This window comes from Carassius auratus, linkage group LG49B, assembly GCF_003368295.1.
Source record: "Carassius auratus strain Wakin linkage group LG49B, ASM336829v1, whole genome shotgun sequence".
In the NCBI taxonomy this organism is placed as follows: Eukaryota; Metazoa; Chordata; class Actinopteri; order Cypriniformes; family Cyprinidae; genus Carassius; species Carassius auratus.
Window position 1 is genome coordinate 995,438 of NC_039301.1, and position 23,698 is coordinate 1,019,135.

Sequence of the window (23,698 nt, forward strand, 5' to 3'; positions counted from 1 at the left end):
ATAAACTACAGTAAAATGCTACAAGAGAAATAAGCTACAAGCTCCACCATTATTAAAACCCAACAGGAACCTGTCGGCTCACACTATAATGCGAAGCTTTTACTCTTAAAAAAAGACCTGCAGAAATGAATGCAATAAGAGAAGTAGTAAAACCACCACCAGACTCACTCATAAAGCAACTATTAAAAGTAGATAAAAGGTTTCAAGCTTTGACAGACTGTCTCTGTGTCCCTCCAAAGGCAGGAAGCGATTGCTATCAGGCACAAACTTGACCCTCACCTCCACATAAAACATACTGGACCTACTGCACATGATGCATAAACATCAACCATTCACTGCCATCAGAACCAACATCCACTACGTGTCTCCACACTTCCCTTGCCTTTGTGAAAAAGAAGTACACTTAAGCAAACTTATTACAGCAATGCATCCTTACTGTAAGTGTGAACTGAATGCAATGTTTTAGACATTGACATTGCGTGTTAATTGAAACGGAAGTCTATAATGGTTCAGATTGGTATTAAATGCAATTATCTGAACTTTAGTGTTTTTGACCCACTTAAGTAGTACATCTTTATACACGATACTTCTAGTGTCTTTGAAACATGGTTAAAGTGTATCAAGAAGCATGCCTGGTAAACTAAACTTGTAAGTCATTTAATTAAGTATAATTTTAATTATACGTTTGTAATGATGAATGAAGTTGTATTTAATTAAAATAACTTTAAATGTAATATCGTATAGCACTACAGTTAGATTATAAATCAAGTATTTCACATGTGCTTAACACGTCAAAATAAGCGTTATTTCTTTAAAAAATGTAAATAATGATTTAAAATGTAAAACTTTGAATTTGATGAGATTGTAAAGAGTACTTAAGTGTGTTAAGAAACAGTCATGAAAGTGTACTCCTAGTACACTTAAGTGGGCTTTTATTTCATTAATATTATCTTTTCTTCTTTTCCACAAGGGTAAGTGTGTTAAGAAACAGTCATGAAAGTGTACTCCAAGTACACTTAAGTGGGCTTTTATTTCATTAATATTATCTTTTCTTCTTTTCCACAAGGGTATTTTTGTTACACATCCTCCTCAAACCCTCTTCACGTTCCCGAAGCCGTCAAGATCTGCGTTTGACACTATGAGCGCTGTTTACTGTGCGTTTACGTGGAGTTTCATGTCTTATAGGCATTATAGGAGACCGTTTTATATTGCTTTACAATACCAAGGAAAAGAAACATCTGCTGGTCACAAAAAATTAAACGAAGAGTCAAAAGAAAGCGTCATTGCTACAGTATTCACTCAAAAACACCATCACAAAAGAGATTGAGAAAGCCTATGTGCTTCGGTGACAGCTCTACTGGAGGTCAAGGGTGAAGGTGAGAGAGGGTCACATGACTGAATGATGCTGCCTTCAAATCAAGCAGAAATGATCGTGCTTACGAGACGAGCGCCACCCAAAACTGACGTCCCATGTTGGGAGACTTTCCAAGTTGGAGCAGGGTCATGCAAGTGTAAGACGTGAAGATATATCATGAAGTGAGCTCTTAGCTGAATAAAACAAACAAAAACAGCAAACTTTACATCTGTAGGATTACAGTTAATTTTTGCAGATTGCATATTTTTGCTTTTTGAATATATTAAAATCATTTATATATAAAAAAAACACTATTGGACTTTTTTTTTCTTTTTAAAGTAGTAAATAAAGTGTGTTTTACACGAAAATACTTCAATTCTTCTACTTTACGATTGCATGTTTAATTCAATGTGTTCCATGCGGTTTCTTTGTAACTGTTTATGAAATTAAGGAGCGAAAACTGTTTGTACACCAATTTTTTTGCAGAGTCTGTTGACATTTTGCATGCTCTGCATGTGAATTAAATCTCCACACAAACAAACTACATTCTCTATTCACTACAATGCACATCTAATGCACATCATTTGATCTTCATTTTGTTGTTTTGGCACTAAAAGAAGCTCAGAAAGTGATTTTTTCATCTTAAACCACGTCATGATCGCATCGTAAGTAACTCGTAAGTACGAACTTCCCATGAGGACTTGAAGGCAGCTAGAGATGATGTCCAGATGGATCCAGATGTGATGATCAGAAGGGCATGGGCAGGTTTTATAATGAATACCGGTCCTGAAGGAGTTGCAACACATATTGCAACACTTTTTTGCGCATCCTGATGACTGTAATCTGGACAGCCTCACCAATCAGGAATCAAGAACGTCAACAGAGAGCACAGCAATCACATGAGTCTGAGCAATGGTAGGAGGCGGGGTTTAGAGAGCAGCGAACCAATGAAAAGACAGCAATCATATCCAGAGTGCGGTGAGCGAGCCTGGTTCCTGTGAGGAGGAGAGGGCCGGGGTGGTGAGAGAGCGAGGGATGCCGGCGGTCGAGAGCGAGTCGTTCAGCGAGACGCTGCTGCGGAGCAGTTGGGGGGGACAGGGCTGTCGCCCGAGACGGGGCAGGTGATGATGTCAGCGCCATGGTCCGTGCGAGAGCGGGCGTTCTCGCGGAAGTTTAGCTTGAAACACTCAATCTGCATCACAGAGTGTGGAGAAAGACAGGACAGAGGAGAGAGAGACAAACATAAAGAAGGGGAGGAGAGGAAGCGGTCGGGGGGGGGGAATGAAGAGGGCAGAGTGATAGCAAAAAGTCGAGTTAGATGCCTGAAAAATAAGAAGAGGTCAAAACGGTTTGGAGATCAGAAAACTGCATTTTGAAACCATCAGTTCAGTGCAGAGGTCGACTGAACGATAACAGAGTAACTGTTAAAATGACAACTGTACCATAATTCAAGTTACACATTTGATTTGTTTTAAATGAATCATATCTAAAAAGAAAATGTAACATTCAAAGTATTTATTCAAAATTTTTATTTTACTTAAAAAAAAGAAAAAAAAAAGAAAAGTTTAATTCAATGTTTTATTCTATATTTTAATCTTTATACATTTTTTTAACAATGTATTACATTGTTTTATTTTAAATATAAATGTTACATTCTATGTATTAATTCCATATTTATGTTTTATTTTACTTTAAAAATAAAATGTTAAAACTAATATTTTTATTCAATATTTGATCTTGCCTAAAATGTTACATTCAATGTTTTTAATATTTTAATATCCTTACAACAATAAAAAAAAAATTTACTTTCAGTGGTTTTAATCAATATTATGATCTGACGTAAAATATAAATTCAATATTTTAACTTTACTTAAAAAATGTTACATTCAACGTATTGACTCAATATTTTTATTTAAAAACAATTTGTTTAAATTTATGTTTTTATTCAATATTTGATCTTGCATAAAATGTTACATTCAATGTATTTATTAAATATTTTGAATTTACTCAACAACAAAAAAAATCAGTTTTTATCAAAATTTTAACAATAAAGTGTTACATTCAAGCTTTTGTTATTCAATATTTTGAGCATGAAATCAGCAAATTTAATCAGTAATCAACGCCCCCACCCAATTGCATTAATCGGTCGACCTCTCGTACAGTGACAACCAGACAACAACCAAAATCAGACAATTTACATGATGCTGAAAATAAAGAGCTAAAGAAAAAAAATGCCACAAAGTGATAAGTGTGTATGAAATGATGAAGAAACAAATCATATTGAGCTGTAAATGTGAGGAATGGGATGTGTGTCAGTTCTAAAGGGCCTCTAGTCTGACGGGGCTTCGGCGGGGCTCTGAGTCTCGGGCCGGGGTACACACAAACTTACTTGTTTCAGGGATGAGTGAGTCCAGACCCTGTGGGTCCCGGAGCTCCTCACTCCTGCAGGGGGCGCCCTCCTTCAGCCCATTCTCCTGGGCAGGGCCCGCTGAGACACCACTAGAGGGAGCCCCGCTGCCCTCAGCAGTCTCCTGCACCCCCTCAGCCTAGAAACACACAGCAGGGCATCAATAGGAAAGATGAGGGTGAGATGGAGATGGACGCACAGCCAGGAGCCAGTGCTCGAACTGAACAGAAATCAAACCTTGCATGGTGAAGGAATAAAGCTGAGACACAGAACCAGTTTAGACACACTAGACTGAGTTCATGTGAAGATTTTAATTACCCAATAATATTTAAAATATATAAATACAATTATAAAAAAATATATATATTTTTTGGGGGGGAATTTTTTTCTGTTTAATTTTTTTAATTAAACAGAATATTTTATTTTTATATAATACTATAAATAATCTTTAAAATGTATAAATACAATTATTAACTTTTCAATAATTCTAATGTCAACGAAGACTTGAAGATTGATGATGAACAGATGTTCACCTAAAAAGCTTTCATTGAGAAAAAAAAATGTCATACTAGTGCATTATTGAACATGCTTAATTTAAAAACTGGCTTGATATTAATTACAGATTTATCAAAAAGTCAAATATTCATGCTGTTTCTAAAAGATACTGATGTTACAGCATCAGTGTGGTTCACATGGGTGCACATAATAATGAGCGGAAAAGTGGTCATGTGACTGAAATGGATGGCCATTGGCTGAGGGGCAGGTGACATCACTATCACAGCCGTCTGAGTTCAGAAACTGCTCTGGATTTGGTCTTTTCCCAAGTCTTTATCATACAACACATAACACACACACATACATAGACTTTAACACATGACAAGTGACTGATTTGAAGCTTGAATGAAAACGGAAAAAAAAACATGGACTTAAAACACCAAAACATGAAACATAAAAGAGACACTGACGTCATATCAGCATTAAACTTTCCATGCAAGTGTAATATTACTCATACCTGATTTATAACACAACAGGAACATTTCAACCAAAACAAACAACATTAACTTCAGAAAGAGGTCTTCTGTTAAACATCAACTTTTAGCTGTGAAACCTTTGGACAATTAATTATCTAACAAAATTATATTAATATCAAGCACATCAAAGTCATCCGTCTGAGGGCAAATAATAAATGATAATAATCTAAAAAACAATTACGACAGTAATGTATATTTATGTTATTTAATTAATATAACTGATTCATAATAATAGCTTAAATCAATATAATAATAGATACTTTTTGACTCCGTTTTCTTAATTATAAAAAATATTTAAAGGCTGAAATGTGAAGTTTATGATTTTATGAAACTTTGTTTATGTGAAAACCTGTATCTGAACAATAAATCACGCTTTTTACAGTCATTTTAATATCATTTGTCAAGTCTTAAATTTGTAACAAATGCTTTGTATAAAAATCAGAATTGATTTACACTCAAGAGCTGAAGAAATAGTTGTAATCTGGCTCAGATTCAGACAGGAATTACGTTTTCTGGTCTTTTTCGGCTGATTTAGGGAGAATACAAGACTTCTTAACAACACAAATGCTTGTCCAAAGCAAAAAAAAAGCCATGAAACGCATCATATTTTGTGCAAAAAGTGTGATGTGCTCCAGCTAAACAGATAATTTGTGGAATCAGCTCCTTATAGTGAATGATGACATGCACCAGTCACTTTGTGCAGCATTGTTTCTGCTCACTACCTCATTCTCCATGGAACTGACATCATTCCACTACCTCATCAGTCAGTTAAATAAAATAACTGCTCTTGAGCCCTTTGCCACTTTAACCAGACTTAATAAGCTTTGTTTTTTGCACTAAATAATCTTTATCTGCACTGTTGTTCACTTCATTGATTTGCACTCTATCTGCCTTTTGCCCTGCGCTGCTTTATTTAACTTTATTTTTAATTTTATTATATGTCTTTTTTAACATTCCCTTATTGTATAGTTGTATCTACATTTTATATTTTGATCTAGATTTTTAGGCTTTAATGTTAGTGTTATCTGTGTGCACCCGGGGTCTGAGAGTAACGCAATTTCGATTCTCTATATGTATGGACTGTACATGTGGAAAAATTGACAATAAAGCAGACTTGACTTGAATTATCATTATAGTGAATTATTCCTTTAAACAACATCATCAATGTAATGTAAATATCTGATTTGTCTTACTATAGAATAAAGTATGAGTCGACTTCTCATTGACATCTCAAAGGTTAAGGTTAGTTCTTCATTGCAAACTCACCTTAACTTTCCCGCCTCCGGGCTCGTGATTGACATTATCCATCGAGCTCACCTTGGACTGAGCTTTATCCTTAAAGTTGACCTTACGGCTCTCGATCTTGACGTCGCCTCCACCTCCAGAAACACACAAACTCGTTCGTTTAAACTGCAGCGCTTTAGTTCAGGGCTCTTCTGAAGCAGTGATTGGTTCGTACCTGGTTTATATTTGATGTTGGCTTTGGAGCCACACTTTGAGGTCACTTTACTCAAGTCAACCTTCTTGTTGAGAATCTGGACCTGCTGACATAAACAAGCATCCGATGAAGCTGCTCACATACTGCTGAAATAAAAGTAGCATGTAGGGCTAGGCGAAAATGCTTAAGAAAAAATACGATAAAATTTAGCACATCACTTGCTATTGCTAATCATCACAATAAATGTCAAATAATTTCTTTCTTCCAAGTTTAAAGGCAGATTTAGTCTCCTGAGTGAAAGCTATAAATAAACATGAGACGCAATATTCAAAATATAAAAAATCCTTATTTTTCAGTCCTCTTCCTTTAAAAAATTCTAGTTAACAAAAACAACCCCATATTTATAGGGTATTAAATATTCTGACTCTACTTTTATTCAAATTAACCACTGGTCATCTATAGTATAACACAATTAGATTACCTCACTAGCATGGTAAAATATGGTTTTTACATTAAGTATAAAAACAAATGCACAAATTACTCTTTTAATACATTTAATCCATATCTACATTAATATTATAAAGCGGATAGTTCCGCTCCTCGATTCTGATTGGCTGAGCCACATTTGAAGCTGTTCTAAATAACACTACAAAGTAACACACACCTTTGTTTACTTCTGTGTGTTGCTCGGCAACCACTTTGTTGCACCCACAACTGTTTCTGAGGAGCTACATTGTTTGGTGGAAGAATACTGTGTTTATTAATATCATTACACTTTATTTGCTCCGTTTTATTTAGCGAAACCTTACTACGTATATGGAATAACTGTTTTATAAAAGCAGTAATCCCCAAGAAGCCATGGTTTACAGTGATTTTATAACAACTGTAAATCACGGCTTCTTGGGGCTTATTGCTTTTATAAAACGATCTAAACACGTCTGCCGCAGTAAACTCATTCTATTGAGTGAAACATGTATCGTGATATTTATCGTTCTCGTTTTATCGCCCAGCCCCAGAACCATGATCCTGAAATGAAACACAAGGCCGCAGCCGATCTGAATTAGGGCGAGAGATGAATCCAAATCCCTCGGCGGTCACCGTGATTCGGTCTGAAATGAACGACGGCTACACCGCATGCAGTAGCGTTACTTACATTCCCGCCACCAGGAACATGTTTGATATTGTCCTTGGAGCCCAAGCGAGAAGTCACGTGACTGTAGTCCACTTTTTTGGAGACTATTTGAACCTAAAACACAGCACGGCGGGCCGGGAGGGACGGGACACCAGGGAGGACCGGGTTAGAGAGGGAAGACAACAGAGGACAAGCAGAAGCATCTAGAAGACGTCCCATTGACCGTTAGTCTGAACACCATTAGGGCTGATCTAAATCACCATTAAAGTGAATGGAGCTGATTGATGAGGATCTGGTTGTGAGATACACACAGACACAGTGATGCAGGGAGACTCAAATCTGATCCTAAAGGCTTCTCAGTGTCCAGAACCAAAATCTGGATGCTTTTGAAAAAAACATCCAATGATAATCCAACACAGACAATTCTGTTTACATTGATTTGGGTGTAACACTATAAATGACTTGTGTGATGGTTAGCTGTTGCATATTTTAAAACCAAAAAGGTTAAATATTACCATTATTCATCATTTTATTTATTTTTAACAGTAAGTGGTTCCCAAACTACACAATCTGAGTGTCCCTGCTGTGATGTAAAGTGTGATCAAATATGACAAGATGATAAAAACCCAACGAAAGATGGAAAGATTAGTGGATGAAAAATGTGTTGTTGTTGTTGTTTTTCTCCCATCAGCTGATAGAACAAGTGATATAATCTTTTTAACATATTGCTATTATTTTTAATTAATTCAATTTTATTTAAAAACAATTATATATAAATCTTAAACTAAAAAACTAAAAAACTAAAAAAAAAAAAAAATATATATATATATATATATAAAATATTATTTAATATTATCATAGTTTTATAAATAAATTATTAATATTAATATATACTTAATTTTATTAAGTACAATTTGTATCATTTATTTTAAGTACTATAGTACTAAAATGTGAGACGAGTCAAATATAATAATAAAAATATGAACACTAACATTATACAATAAAATGTGTGTATGTAAAAATATGATTTCACATTTTAACAAATTAGTTGAAAATATTTTAAACAAATATTTTAATATTAAAAACAAAAACCAAATAATCATACATGATCTAAAAATTATATTTTATTAAACATATTTTCAATACACAAACAAAATGTGTGTATGTGATTATTAAAGTAATTAATAATATAAATTATTTAATAATTCAATATGTAAAAAATATAATTTCACATTTTAGCATATTTAAAATATTAAAAATATATTTTTTTATATTAACATAAGTAATAAAAATAATAAATAATATAATAGATTATTAAGCTAATATAATATAAGAAGTTATTATATTATAATTAATTAATAATTAAATATAGCATAAATATAGCATTTTAATGTTTTATTATATTATAATTATTTATTATATTATAATAATTAATAATTTAATATAGCATAAATATAGCATTTTAATGTTTTACATAAATTAAAAACATGCATATTTTAACACTAAAATATCCTAAGAATAGTATTTAATTGTATAGCTCAATCACGCTCAGTCTATCATGTAATGTGAGATCTGTGCAGGTCGCATTGAGAAGAGAAGCGCTCAGAGACGGAGATGAGCAGATGTGAGTGTGAGGGGCTGATGAACTCACTTTGGCCTGGCTGGTCTCTTTGGAGGGCGAGCTCTGAGCATCTGTCCTGCTCGGAGACACCGTGACCTGCGGGAAACAGCCCTCGAGTCAATCGCTCGTACTACTGGGATCTCACACGAGAGCTCAGCCAGGAAAAAGACCAGGATGAAGAACAGACATGGGTGAAGCGAGTGATGCCTGATGATTATGAAGACTGGAGCTAGTGAACATGAGCAGAGGAAAGTGAATCACGCTGAAACTGTGTCCACATCCAAAGACAGGCCCCTTTTAGCATACAGAGAATATTTAATGCTTTGCATGCTTATTTTTCTTAAGAAATGCAATTCAAAGTTTAAAATAAATATAATTATATTATCTGATTGCTTTAAGACATTTGTTTTGTTTTATTAAACATATATACATACCATTTAATAATTACAATATTTATACAAATTGGTATTAAAAAATACATTAACATTTTATAGAGTAAAATAATTACATAAATTGCAAATATTATATTGTTAATGAATTTATAATGAATGAAAATATATTAAATAATAATCTAAACATTTTAAGGTTTTTAAATTATTCATTAATATTTTATAAGTATATTATTATTATTATTATTATTAATATTATTATTATATATTAATTATTATAAGAATTAATAATTATATAATGTTAATATCTGATAAGACATGATTGCTTTAAGAAATTTTTATTGTTTTATTAATCATATATACATTGAATAATTACAATAAGCAATATATTTCAATATTTATACAAATTGGTATTAAAAATATGGATTAACATTAAAATAATTACATATATTGCATATATTTTATTGTTAATTTATAATTATTGATGATATATTAAATAGTAATCTAAACATTTTAAGTTCGATAAATTATTAATAAATATTAATAATAATTAATGTTAATATCTGATTAAATCGTGACTGTTTTATGACATTTGTATTGTTTTATTAATCAAATATACATACCATTTAATCATTATAATAGTGATAATATTTATAAAAAAGGTATTAAAAATCACATTAACATTTTATAAAGTAAAATAATTACATATATTGCATATATTATATTGGTAATTAATTTATAATTATGTAAAAACGATTGATAATATAATATAAAATCATTATAATTAATCTTAATATTTTATTTAAATTTGTTAAATTATTTATTAATATTATTTATGATAAAAATAGTAACAACAATGACCGTAATAATAATAATGATGATTATAATAATAATAATAGCATTGCTCTAATGCCTCTGGATGCTGTCAGTGTGTGTGTGTGTGTGTGTGTGTGTGTGTGTGTGTGTGTCAGTGTGTGTGTGTGTGTGTGTGTGTGTGAGAGAGACAGTACCTTTCCTCCTCCAGGCTGGTATTTGATGTTGTCTGTGGAGCCGATCTTGGAGCGGATGTTTTTGGTGTGGTGTGCCGGGGTGGAGGTGGAGGTGGAGGCGGGTCGTGGTGTGGTGCGTGTCGTGGTGCTGGAGGCGGAGGCGGGTCGAGGTGCAGCTGCTGATGCTGATGGAGAGCTGCTGGAGACGGGGGTCTTGGTGCTGCGAGGGCGAGCGCTGCTTGTTGTTGTGGTGGAGGCTTTGAGAGGCGCAGGTTTAGAGCGGGACGCATCTGAAAACACAGCTCAATCATGTCTGAGAGGAACACTTGTTCAGTGAAACTTTAAAACACTTTCAGCTTCCAGTGAGTGTTTCTGAGCCACATCTCACTGCTCAGTTTTAAAGCACAAAATCCTCGTTATGCTTCAGATTAAAATAATCTCTGGGAACGCTCCGAGTGCGGGATTATCCCAAACTCATTCCTGCTGCGCTATTCACTTCTGGATTTGAAGAGATTTTTCATGGATTTAGATGTGTGTTTGTCAGCGTAACATCTCTGTTGCTCTTAAGTCACTACACTGAGTTTATTTTTATTTCTTTACACAGACTATCAGTCAAAAGTTTGGAATCATTAATTGTAATAAGAAATCTTACGTTCACCAAAGCTGCACATATTTAATCAGAAGTACAGCAAAAACAACAATATTGTGAAATATTATTATAATTTTAACTAAACATTTTCTATTTGAATATATTTTTAAAATGTAATTTATTTCTGTGATGAAAAGTTGAATTTTCGGCAGCCATCAATAAACATTTTAACTAAATAAAAATCTTTATTTTTAATTAATAAAAAACTATTTAATTGTATGTACACACATACATTAGCATATTATTATCATAAAATTGTATTATAATTATTATTATTTTATTATAATCTAAAATAATAATAATAATAATAATAACGATAATAATAATAATAATAATTTCTATGAAAATAATATCTTATTTACATTCATACACATTGTTATTATTATTACTTATAATAATAAACGTTATTTATTAAAAATTTTAACTGACTAAAAATATTTATCTTTTATTAATTTAATACAAATATTTTAATTATATTAATTAAATTATTAATATTATTATTTTATTATAATAAAAAAATAAAATAAATAATATGTTATTGGTTAAGTTGAATTTTCATCACCCATTACTAAACATATTATTGAATAAAAGTAATTTTACTGAATAAAAGTATTAATAATATACCGTTAATACCCTCAGTCAACACCTGAGTGTTAAAATACAAACACAAACAATTATATTAAACTGTAATTAATTGCTTTAATAAATTTCTCCTGTATTCTGATCAAGTAAATGCAGCCGTGGTGGTGAATCCAAACTTCAGTGTGTTCATAAATACAGTGTTATGGGTGTTGTACCTGTGGTTTTCGGTGTGCTTGGTTTCTTTTCATCTCCTGGTTTGCTCTCAGTCTTTGTGACTAAACACATAATAGAAAAGCACAATGTGAAGATTTATAATACTTCATAACTCAGAATGCAGTGGTTCATCATTAAATGTCTGACCGGGGCGTCGTGCTGCCGCTGCGCTGGCTGTGCTGCGTGATGTTATTGTCGAGGTGCGTGCTGCGGTCACAGGTTTGTCTGCAGGGGGTCGAGCCGGAGCGACAGAGGTCTTTGGGACAGCCGTCTGTCGGAGGAGAAAACACAGGGTCAGTCGAGGTCATATTCTCACACTCGTAATAATCCCATTAGGATCCAACAGAGACGTTTCAGGCAAAACTACTGCTCCAGCTGACGACTGGAGACTCACCTTGGGCTTGACCTCTCTGGTCACTGTGCTGGACGCTGTGGGGGGTCGTGTGGACGCTGTGGGGGGTCGTTTGGTGCCAGCGGCTGGGGCAGGTGCTTTGGGCACTGGGGCTTTTTTGCTGAGTGGTGCTGACGTGGGGGCGGGACGCTTGGGCGGGGCTGTAGCACTGGAGGCGGAGCTTAGCAGGGGCTTGGCAGAACTAGGTTTGGTTGCACCAGCGACAGGCTGCACGGATGGACAGCAAAAACAACAGATGGATGACAAACAGTTAACAAAAAAACAGAATCAGGACGAATGATAACGGCAGCGACATGAGCAGAGCAAGCCGACAGAAACATAAGATCAGATCCAGTTCAGACGTCTAGAGTTAACATGAAGTTTACTCCGTTTCATTTGATGGTCATGAGGTGCAAGCTGTTTCCTGATTACAGTTCCTTAAAGGGTTAGTTCACCCCAAAATGAAAATTAGGCCATATTTTATTCTGAAGTCATCCTAGGTGTATATGACTTTCTTCTTTCAGATGAATCCAGTCGGAGTTATATTAAACACTGTCTTTGATCAGTCAGCGGGTGTTGCATGCATCAGTCCAAAAGAAGTGAAATAAAAAGCGCCATCCTTAAAAAAAAAGTGACGCATATGACAAATCAAAGCGTTTTTTTAAATAAAAATATACATATTCTAAACATAATGATCAGTTTAATTCAGCTTGCGCTCACTGTTGTACACGGACGCATTATTACATTTTAAACATGGATATTTTTCTAACAATATCACTGATTTGCCACAGGAGACGTTTTTTAAACGATGCACTTTTTATTTCACTTCTTTTGGACTGATGCATGCAACATCACAAGACAGTTTTTAATATAACTCCGACTGGATTCGTCTGAAAGAAGAAAGTCATATACACCTAGGATGACTTCAGAGTAATTTATGGCCTTATTTTCATTTTTGGGTGAACTAAACCTTTAACATTAATCAAAGGAAGGATGTCGAAAATTCTGAGCCCCTAAAGGACCTAAATGAAAACAAATCTTAGTTTTAGATAAAGATAATAGCCTTTAAAATAACTTATTAAAATGTATTTATTTATTGTTTGTTTGTTTACATATAAGCATTAACTGGAAAAAAGTAAAAACTAAACCTAAAAATATATATGGCAATTACAAAAAAATAATTAAAAAATCAAAAATATAATTTTATAATTTTTAGTAAAAAAAGCTCAAATAAAACTATTAATAATACAAGTAAATAAAAATAATAAAATAGATAATAATAATAATAATAATAATAATAAATGAATAATATTAATAATAAGATCAAATAATATATACTACTAATAATAATAGAACAGTATTACATAAATCACTAACTGGAAATAAACAAACAGAACTAGAACTAAAACAAACAATTTAATAGTTTTCATTTCAAATAAATAAATGTATACAACTAAATTACTAAAAAAATTTAATAAAAATAGAAAACATGAAAAAGTGTATACTAAATAGTAATAAGACTTATAATAGTACACAAATAATATAAAAATAATGCCCAGCCCTCTATAAGTGAGGAATGAATGTTGGTTTGGTTTAGTCATTAGCCATTAGCAGAAGCTAAAGCAGGAGACAACAGAAAGCTTTCCCAAACCTTGGTCTTCTTCTCAGGACTAGTCAGGTGTTTTCCAGGAGCACCGTTGCTCACCGCAGGTTTGGGTTTAGCAGCTGTTTTTGGGGTTTTCTCGTCCTTCTCAGCTTTGGCGGGTTTCTTGTCAGTCGGCTCAATCTTTTCTGTTTTCTGTTCTACTTTCTCCTTTTCTGTTTGGTGTTGTTCGGTCTTCTGTTCTGCTTTCTCCTTCTCCACTTCCTTCACCTGTTCTTCTTTATCTTTCTCCGCTTTCTGATCTGACTTGCTCCCCTCGACTTTCACTTCTTCCATCTTCTTCTCCATCTTTGGGGAGGACTCAATCTTTTCAGCTTCTTCAGTCTCATCTTTAGTCGTTTTGTGTTCAATCTTCTCACTTTTCACTGGCGTTTCTACTTTGTGTGCTGCTTCATCCTTGTCCGTTTCCTCTGATTTACCCACATCTTTGTTTTTGTCCAGAGCTTCGGTGTTTTCTCCTTTGGTTGTCTGTTCGTCTGTGTGGTTCGTTTTGTGTTTCTCCTCCACCGTTTCCGTCTTGATGAAAACATTAGGGTCATCAATCTTCGGCACAGTGTCTATTTTGTTCGCCTGCGGCTTGTTCTTCTCAGAGTTTTCTGGTATAAAGAAACAAGTAGAACAGTTAAAAAACACATCCATATATAAACTAAAGCAAAAAAAATGAACGAAAAAGCTCTTTGTACAGACTGTTTCTCGCTTGTTTTGTTCAAAAGAAAGCCAAAGCAATGACAAAAGACAAAATGGTTCATTAGTTAACATGAACTACTGAAAAATAGTTTGAAGGCATTTGTTAAATTTTTTGTTCGTCAATTTTAATTTACAAATGCATTTTTAAATTATGCAAAAGATGCATCTATTCATATTTAATAGATCTGAACATGAACAAAAAAGCACAGATGTACTTTCAATAATTAATTATTGTTCATTTTAGTTAGTTAATGCATAGCTGTGACCTTATTGTAAAATGTAAGCAGTAAATTTGCTTCCATAACCGCTTTAATTCATCACTCGGTAAACTCTCTGCAAAACTACTACTAAAAACTACTTTAAAAATGAGTCTTTTTGCATATTTATTTCACACTGGAGATTAAATCGAGTGAGCATGAAATAAATAAAATCAGCCATCATTGATAATCCAGCAGCATTTTTTTTCTTTTGCACATGTAAGCTGCTTCCCAGCGTGTAGAAATACTGCCATCTTGTAGTAAAATAAATCCGTCACCAGAGAGCGGAGCGCAGATTTCAGCTATTTCTAAGAAATACCTATGCGTCGAGTCGGCTTGCATTAAGCTGATCAATTTCAACAAGGTTCAGGTGCATCTATAATAAGAAAGACAGCAGTTTCACGGTGACACATCAAAGCAGATGAGAAACTGCTGTGTTTACGTCAGCAAGAAATGCAGAACGACACCTACTCAGATAATCAGGTCTATAAATGTGAAGACAGCCACAAAACAGAAAGTCTTGTGTATTCAGTGTGATTTATCATGCATGTAGATCACATGACCTCCAGACACTCCCACGTTATTAAAAACTATCCAAACATCATGCATTAATAACTGCAACTCTAAAGAAAACTAGCGTGCAACAAATCACTACTCCACACTTTATATCATCTGAAACTGTTTTTCTATTTATCAAAAGACATTTCGCCAGTTTGGGAACATGTTTAATTCATTCTCCACAATGCATCAATACAATCTGTCAACCAGCCAGAAGACAACTGAGGGACTAAACCACACTAATTACACACAAAATATTATTTCAACGAAAAACAAAACTCGCAATCTTTAACTGTTGAAGGTACATCAGGAGATTTTTGGAGCTCTACACATCATCGCTGATGAGAGTTTCTGACCTGGATTCGCTGGGGGGCAGGTTTTACTCAGAAATTACTTGCGCTATCCGCGGCTCGTTTGGAGCGGTTAATGAGCATGCGTTGGCAGTGAGGTGATCGTGCCATACACACAGAACAGAGACACTACATGCATCGCCTACTTCTGCCACCGCTACCATCAGAAAGACGCAGTCACAGTTTAGGACTCATTATACTGACTCAATAATATCCCAATTATTTACACTTATGCATTCTTTAAAAAATAAAGGTTTCTTATCGGCATCCATTGTTCCATGAAGAATCTTTAACATCACACTGGTTACAATTTATTCCAAAAGGACCATTTTTTATTAGTGTGAAAGATGCTCTTCATGGAATGCCAATAAAGAACGTTTATTTTTAAAACGATAAGAAAATCAGTTATTTTATGAACTGTTCACTAAAGGTTCTTTGGGGAACCCGAAATGGTTCTTCTATGGCATCACTGCATACAATGCAATACACAAGGCACCTTAATGTCTTTGTTTCCAAGAACGATTACACCATGCTTCTCTTGATGTCTCGTCATATTGACTCAATAAATCCAATTTTATACACTTGTGCACTCTTAAAAATAAAGGGTCATTATTGACATCCATGGTTCTATGCAGAATCTTGGAACCATGGCATAAAAGGTTCTTTATACTGGAAAAATGCTCCATCCAACCATTTTTTTTTCCATTCATTATTTTCATTCATGCATGTTAACAGTTTTTCCTGGAAACATATATGCCAATGAAGAACAAATATTATGCAAGAAAAAAATGGTTTTACTAAAGGTTCTTGGGGGAACCCAATGGCATCATTGCAAAACCCAATTGGAAATGCATTAAAAAAACATGCTTTCCCAAGCTTAATTTCTTTGTTTCCTAAGAACGATTATGCCATGCGTCTCTCATTCACATTACTCACCTCAGATTCTCTCAGATATAAAAGAGTCAGTCCTACACCTCAAAATTAACTCTTGCTTCACCATCACCTACCCTCAAATGCCTCAGCAATCCTGTCTGTTTTGTCTCCAGTCCCATTAAGGGCACGTGTTGTCACCGGCACGGGTAGAATGACTCCTTGGTCCTTGTCAATGAATGGTCCCTCCAACAGGTCCTCCACGGGCGAGTGGGGAAAGGTGCTTTGGTCTTTGCGTGCGGGGAATGGGGGGAAATGTAGTTCGATGTTGTTCCGTAGGTCGTTGCGGGTGCCTCCAGCCGATAGGGATGGCGGCGGGGTCGGAGGTTGATCGTCGGCAACAGTTAGAGAGCGTTTCATGGCCCCTGCGTGCTGGCGACGAGGTCCACCAATGGGCGACGCCAAATTGTCGAGGACTCCTCCACCGGGATACTTGTCCGGGAGCTCGAGACTGGCGGGTACAGATAGGTGCGAACACTCGGACATCGCTCGCCTCATCGCCTTCCTCTGTTGCTCGGCTCTTCCCATTAAGCAAGGCTCGAAGTCTTCCTCGTCTTCACTTTCGTGTGACGACCCTTCAGCCTTCGGCCGCTCGTCTTCGCCCTCCAGGTAGCTGTCGTTGACCACGCCAATGACGCAGTAGTTTGGAGGCGTTCGGGGCGACATTGTATTGGAACTCTGTTCCGGAAGCAATCCGGAGAACTGAGCTGGTTTCGAGGGTTCGAGAGGTGACAGATTCTCTGTGCGACCCTCAGGTGATTCCAGAAGCATCATGTCATTGTTGTCCGTAGTGCAAGCCGCGAATCTTCCAGGAGACACCGCTGATGGAGACGAGGACGAGAAGCTTTCCGGACTGTCCCCGGTGCTGCCGAAAGACACGCTTGTTGGAACGGCTCCTCGCCCGGAGATGTTGAGCTCAGAAGGAGACTCGTAGAAGCACAGCTTGTCCTCGTCCTTCATCCCTGTTGTCCGAAGGCCACCTCCGAAACTCGACGGTGCCCCGAGGTCTCCGTGCTGCCAGTCCCAACCCGGAGGGGTGGCTGATGTGGACACGTTTGGGACTTTACATAGCTCACTATATTCTGAGAACGGAGACGCCGGTTGTTGGTTCGAGAGAGAGGACATGCTTCTGTTCCCCTTTCTCTGTTCTTTGTGTTTCAGTCCTTTTCCTTTGTTAAAATGTAAATGTGTCTGTTTGAGGCGTAACCTCACAACCTTCTCTGCTGCTTCTGCACGCGACAGCAGACTAAGCAGCACTGAGATCTGGCTGGAAGCGTCTCTCTCTCTCTCTCTCTCTCTCTCTCTAGACATGGCAGGAATCACATGCTTTGTAAAGTGGCTGTTCATTCGCTGCCCCAGAATCAGCTTCCTCCTTCCTCTCTGCCTCTCTCGTTTTCTCCACGTTGTCCTCTCTGCATCCATCTTTTCTCCCCTCCTCTCTCTGATAGTGACACACTACTATCATCCCTGAGGCTACATGCATTGCAGAATAAAGAGGAAGGGCTTAACGAGCATCCTTTTGCACATATGATTTTAGAGAGTGCGCACATATATTGTATCTTTTTATGGAAGTCTTTTGGGTAACATAATCAGTCTGGCAGATTTGCCCATGGATGATATCCCAAGACAATCAATATGTTTTTTTTTTCTTTTTTTCTCTAGCATACTGTTTTATCCTCATATGAATTTAGACCACTAGATGAGGGTCTCTAAATATGACATTCGAATCAGAATCTGAATAAAAGTGAATGTCTTTGTCTGTGCATAACAACATCATTCTTCACTGTAAGAAATAAAAATAATAGAAAAAGTATCCGCAGCTCATTACAGAAACATTATACATTAATTTGACAGACAATTATATTAAATCTTATATATAAAAAACACAATGGAATGCAATGCGAAATTTAAAAAATTGTTACGGAAAAATCTTTCAAAGTAACAGTACATTATGCCCTATTTTTTACAGATTTTTTTTTTTTTTTACGAGAGTTTCAATCAAAGAAGAAGAAAAAATATGAATAAACAAAAATAGAAAAATGTCAGATGGCCAAAAAATTATGTTTTAAACCCATGACTACTACTACTACTAACTATTATTATTATTATTATTATTACTACTACTACTAACTATTATTATTATTATTATTATTATTATTAATTATTATTATTATTAAAGTCTATAAATAAATAATTGATCTGTTAAATGTATGAATTACTTTATATAATAATAATAATAATAATAATTATTATTATTATTATTATTATTATTATTATTATAATAACACTTACAATTATAAATTTTTTACAATAAATAAATATTTATATTATTTATTCTAATAAATTAATCACGTCAATATTATCAACACTACTACTAAAAATGAGAAGAAAAACATAATGTATCAGTATTTAATGACACTAAATACAAAATATGATTAATATAAACAAATAAATAAATATACAAGAAGCAAGCAATATTCTGGGATCAAAACAAATGCATGACGCTTTCACAGATGTTGCTGCTAGAAGTGAAATGACACTGAATCATGAAAAGTACAGCAAACTCTTTCCATGTTTAGGGCTTTCAAAGACGTCACTGCGACCTAGATGCTTCAAACAATGTTAAAGCTTGTACAACAAAGATGAAATGTGTGAAGTTTTCACATGAATATTTCATGCTCATCTAATTTAACCAACTTTAAGACGCTTTGTCAGCATGCCTTCAATGTGTTGTTAATGCAAGCAGACGAAGTGTCCATCAGCATTAATACGATCACGACGGTTACATAAGGGCCATCATTTCTGAGCCTAATTTCCTCCATCAGCAACTGTCTGTTTGAGTTCAATCCCGCGTCCCACACGAGTGTCCAGGCCATCAGGGACAGAGACACCGTAGGGATGATCTCATCTGACCCCAGTCTGAGACCCATCGGCCTCGCTACAGAATCACTGCTGAAAGACGACGCTCGTCTGCTGTTGAACTCGGATACGGCGCTGTGTGCTAAATCTGCCATCAATAATGTATGGAAAGAAGGAAATGTTATCTGTATGCTCCGGGGGTCTGAGAGTAACGAGAGTAATCTACAAACAATTCATTTCCAATAAAATTCACAAATGAATGCATGTGCTTTAAAAAATAAAGTTGATATTACAATAAAATTAATTAAAAATATATGCATATATATGGGGGGGGGGGGGGGGTCTAAAAAAATAAAAAAATAAATCCATTCTAAGAGTTTCGAACCATATAAAGGTGGGTTGGACTGGTTTAGGTATAAAAATTAATGATTTTTAAGCATTTAAAAAAAAAATTTAATTTCTTCATTTATAAACTGATACAAACTAAACGTTTTTTCTTTATTTAATCAAATACAAATCAAATTTGTTTAGGTTATAATCTGAACAAGTATAAAACAAAAAAGATGGATGTATGGACAGACGGATGGATGGATGGATGGACAGATGATGGATGGACGGATGGATGGATGGATAGATGATAGATAGATGGATGGATGGATGGATGGATGGACGGACAGATGATGGATGGATGGATGGATGGATGGATGGATGGATGATAGATGGATGGATGGACGGACAGATGATGGATGGATGGATGGATAGATGATGGATGGACGGATGGATGGATGGATGGACGGACGGACAGATGATAGATGGATGGATAGATGATGGATGGACGGATGGATGGATGGATGGACGGACGGACAGATGATAGATGGATGGATAGATGATGGATGGACGGACGGACTGACAGATGATAGATGGATGGATAGATGATGGATGGACGGATGGATGGATGAATAGATGATGGATGGACGAATGGATGGATGGATGGACGGACGGACAGATGATAGATGGATGGATAGATGATGGATGGACGGATGGATGGATGAATAGATGATGGATGGACGAATGGATGGATGGATGGACGGACGGACAGATGATAGATGGATGGATAGATGATGGATGGATGGACGGACTGACAGATGATAGATGGATGGATAGATGATGGATGGACGGATGGATGGATGGATGGACGGACGGACGGACAGATGGACGGATGGATAGATGGATGGCCGGACGGATGGATGGACGGACAGATGGACGGATGGCCGAACGGATGGATGGATGGATGGATGGGCCAAACACAGATTCAAACACATCTGAATAACAGATTAATGCAGGCACTGAGTTTGCTGAAACATGCAGACTCCACAAGATTTTCTCCAAGTAACTGATGTTAGGAATAAGATCCCAAAGCAGCAGCAGAATCAGGGATATAAAAAGAGCAAGAGACAAATCACAACCTCTGCGTTCCTCTCAGCTGGAGCTTTAGGGAGGAGGCTAAAATTATTCATCAGCGTCACAGAAGAAACACACAGGTGTATAAAGAGATGAAGTCGGGAAGCTGCGAGAACACAAAGCCAACAACCATCTACCCAGATGCTGTTTTTAGCACATCGCCCCTCCTCGTAAGAGCCAACACTGTTTCCTTGGTAGCACTGCTTCCTTAGGTCTCCCGAGCAACTGCCTCCCGTCGCCATGGCAACAAGATCCGAAGAACGCCGGCGTCCAGAAACACAGCACGAGTGAAAGACGAGTAACGTTGAGTGGGATTATGGGAGTTTCGGGAAAAAAACAGTGTTATTATAACATCATTGATACACTTTTAGAGTTTGTGTGTGTGTGTGTGTGTGTATAAATAAAATATTCATCGTAATTTTAACTCATTTTAGCAATTATGCCTTGTGTTTTTGTCATGTTGTATTATTTTAAGTTTGTAAATGTCTATATAGGTTAAGTTTTAAATATGAGTTATTCCAGTACTTCTACTTGCGCTATATTTTGAATGAGATTTTATTTTTACATTTATTGTTTTTATTGTAATTTTACTTCAAGTTTTAGTATTTTTTGTGTCATTATTTTTAAATGTATAAATAGCTATTAATCAGTTTTAGTTATATTAGTACTAAAAATGAAAGAAATGTTGCTTTTAGAATTGATACACTAGATATTTTTTTGTTAATGGTTTCAATTACGTTACTTTTTTTAGCTTTTGTTGTGTGTTTTTTAGCATTTTTTTAAATGCATCTATGAAGTTTCTTTTCTCTTATTTATCTTTAGTTCATAACTCAAAATTAAAATGTGAAATGTTGCTATTAGAATCAATTATATATAAATATAGAATTCAATTTATTATTACATTTTATGTTTCTATATTCATTTTAGCTAAATTTTTAGTATGTCAGTTTTTTTTGGTCTTTTTTATTAATCGTCTTTTTTGTTTATACAGTTTTAATTAGTTGTAGTTTTTGCTGTTAGTTTATATACTATTAGTAATTTTAGTACTTCAACATCAGCTTACTGAAAATGAGAACTGTAGTTGTAAAAATAAGAATAATTAATGTGTTATTTTATTCCTCAGTCAGCTTTATTCCATCTGTAACTTCCTCTCTAGTTAAATCCATCACTAAAAACGGCAGAACTTTTCTTACTGTAAGAACCAATCCTCTACAGCTGTGACAAACGCACCATTCATTCTTTGAGTCTGTTCTTTTGGTTCAGATTGATTCGGTCACCAGCTCTGTGCCTCACAGTCTGTGCCTCTGGCTTTACAATCAGTAATCCAGTCGAGCAAAAGCACATCCAGAGAGCTGCTCTTTCTGTGTCCCTGTCAGACGCTTAAAAACAACCTGCGTCTGATGTTCAGTAGTTCGTCTAAAAGGGAGACGCATCAAATGAAGCATCACTCCACCTGAGCTGTCGAATCGTTCAATGCTGCTATTTATATTCTGAAAGGAAACTCTAGCAAGCATCCAGACAAGCTTTATGATCTTCTACTACAATGTAGTGTGCTGCCTACCTAAGAGAGAAAAAAACAAAAACATTTAAAAGCACATTTCTGCTTCAAAGTAGCGATGCATTAGTGTTTCGAATATCTGGTTCCCTATCTGTCGGTCACTACGAGTTATGTCGACCGACAAATGGGGTCTCACTTGGGAGGCCAATCATCTCTGATTTTAAGAGAAAACGCCAATGAAATTGGCAAGTGGATTAACACACCTGAGCCACTCCCCGTGCCAGCGGGTATAAATAGGGCGACAGGTGCATCCACTCATTAGATTTTTGCTTCGGAGCCGAGTAGTCGATGAAGAAGATCACTACAAAGCCATTCATTTTTGTTTTTGCTGAACTGTTCCTGGTCGGTGTGACGGCGCGTTACAGCGGTGTCCCTGCGAGACGGCGATTCCCCTGGGCGCTTCGGCTAAAAGAGACAGTTCTAAAAGAGCAAATCACGGACGATTCGCGTCTTTTTCAAGATGCCGTTTCGTCCGTGTCCTTCTGGATGCGGTCGTTTCCTGTCTTCGGTTGACGGTCACGAGCGTTGTCTGCAGTGTCTGGGCGTCCAACACGCTGAGGCTGCGCTCGTGGATGATTCATGCGTCCACTGTGGGCGTATGAACATGGCAGCGCTGCGATCGCGTCTCTCACTCCTCAAGGGGAGTGCAGCAGACCCCTCTGTCGCCACCCGTCCCGGTCTCTCTGGCTCGAGCAGAGGGCCGCCGGCTGGCGCTCTGGGAGATCTGAGGATCACAGTGAGAGCTTCTCCGCCGGGCCACGCCCCACGGACCTCTCACTCCTCACGCAGCGACTGTCCCGTGCAGCTGCCGATTGATTCTGCTGGGCCGTCTCACAGCGGTCCCAGCGTGTCTTTCGGTGCGCCGCCCGAGGACCAGATGTCGATTGCTGCATCGGGGGATGGGTTATCGACCTCTGAGGATGAAGGTTCGGCGGGGCTGCCCCCCTCGGGTGTTGTCGCTACTGCCGAATCGGACTTGGAGTTGTCGGCCATGCTTGCCCGGGCAGCCGTGAGTATCGGACTGGAGGTGACTACACCGCCCAGTCCCGAGCCCTCACGGCTGGATGATTGGTTTCTCGGCGCGGGACGCGGCTCACAACCTCGTTCTGCTCCGGTGCCTTTCTTCCCGGAGGTGCATGAAGAGGTGACGAAGTCGTGGACGGCCCCTTTCACGGCCAG

General features: G+C 36.5%; 1 protein-coding gene across 1 annotated transcript in view; it reads right to left on the reverse strand.

Annotated features, from left to right (window-relative positions):
- Positions 1–2,596: 2,596 nt before the first annotated feature.
- The window catches only part of LOC113068729 (microtubule-associated protein 4), a 33,378-nt gene continuing 12,276 nt past the window's right edge, over positions 2,597–23,698 (reverse strand). Inside the window, exons 4-13 of the mRNA XM_026241555.1 lie at positions 13,848–14,455; positions 12,200–12,424; positions 11,953–12,076; positions 11,808–11,867; positions 10,383–10,651; positions 7,384–7,476; positions 6,252–6,333; positions 6,059–6,171; positions 3,744–3,900; positions 2,597–2,676 (exon numbers count right to left, since the gene is read on the reverse strand). Of these exons, the coding sequence (XP_026097340.1) occupies positions 2,669–2,676; positions 3,744–3,900; positions 6,059–6,171; positions 6,252–6,333; positions 7,384–7,476; positions 10,383–10,651; positions 11,808–11,867; positions 11,953–12,076; positions 12,200–12,424; positions 13,848–14,455 (1,739 nt within the window). The 3' untranslated portion in view covers positions 2,597–2,668. The remainder of the gene's footprint in view (positions 2,677–3,743; positions 3,901–6,058; positions 6,172–6,251; positions 6,334–7,383; positions 7,477–10,382; positions 10,652–11,807; positions 11,868–11,952; positions 12,077–12,199; positions 12,425–13,847; positions 14,456–23,698) is intronic.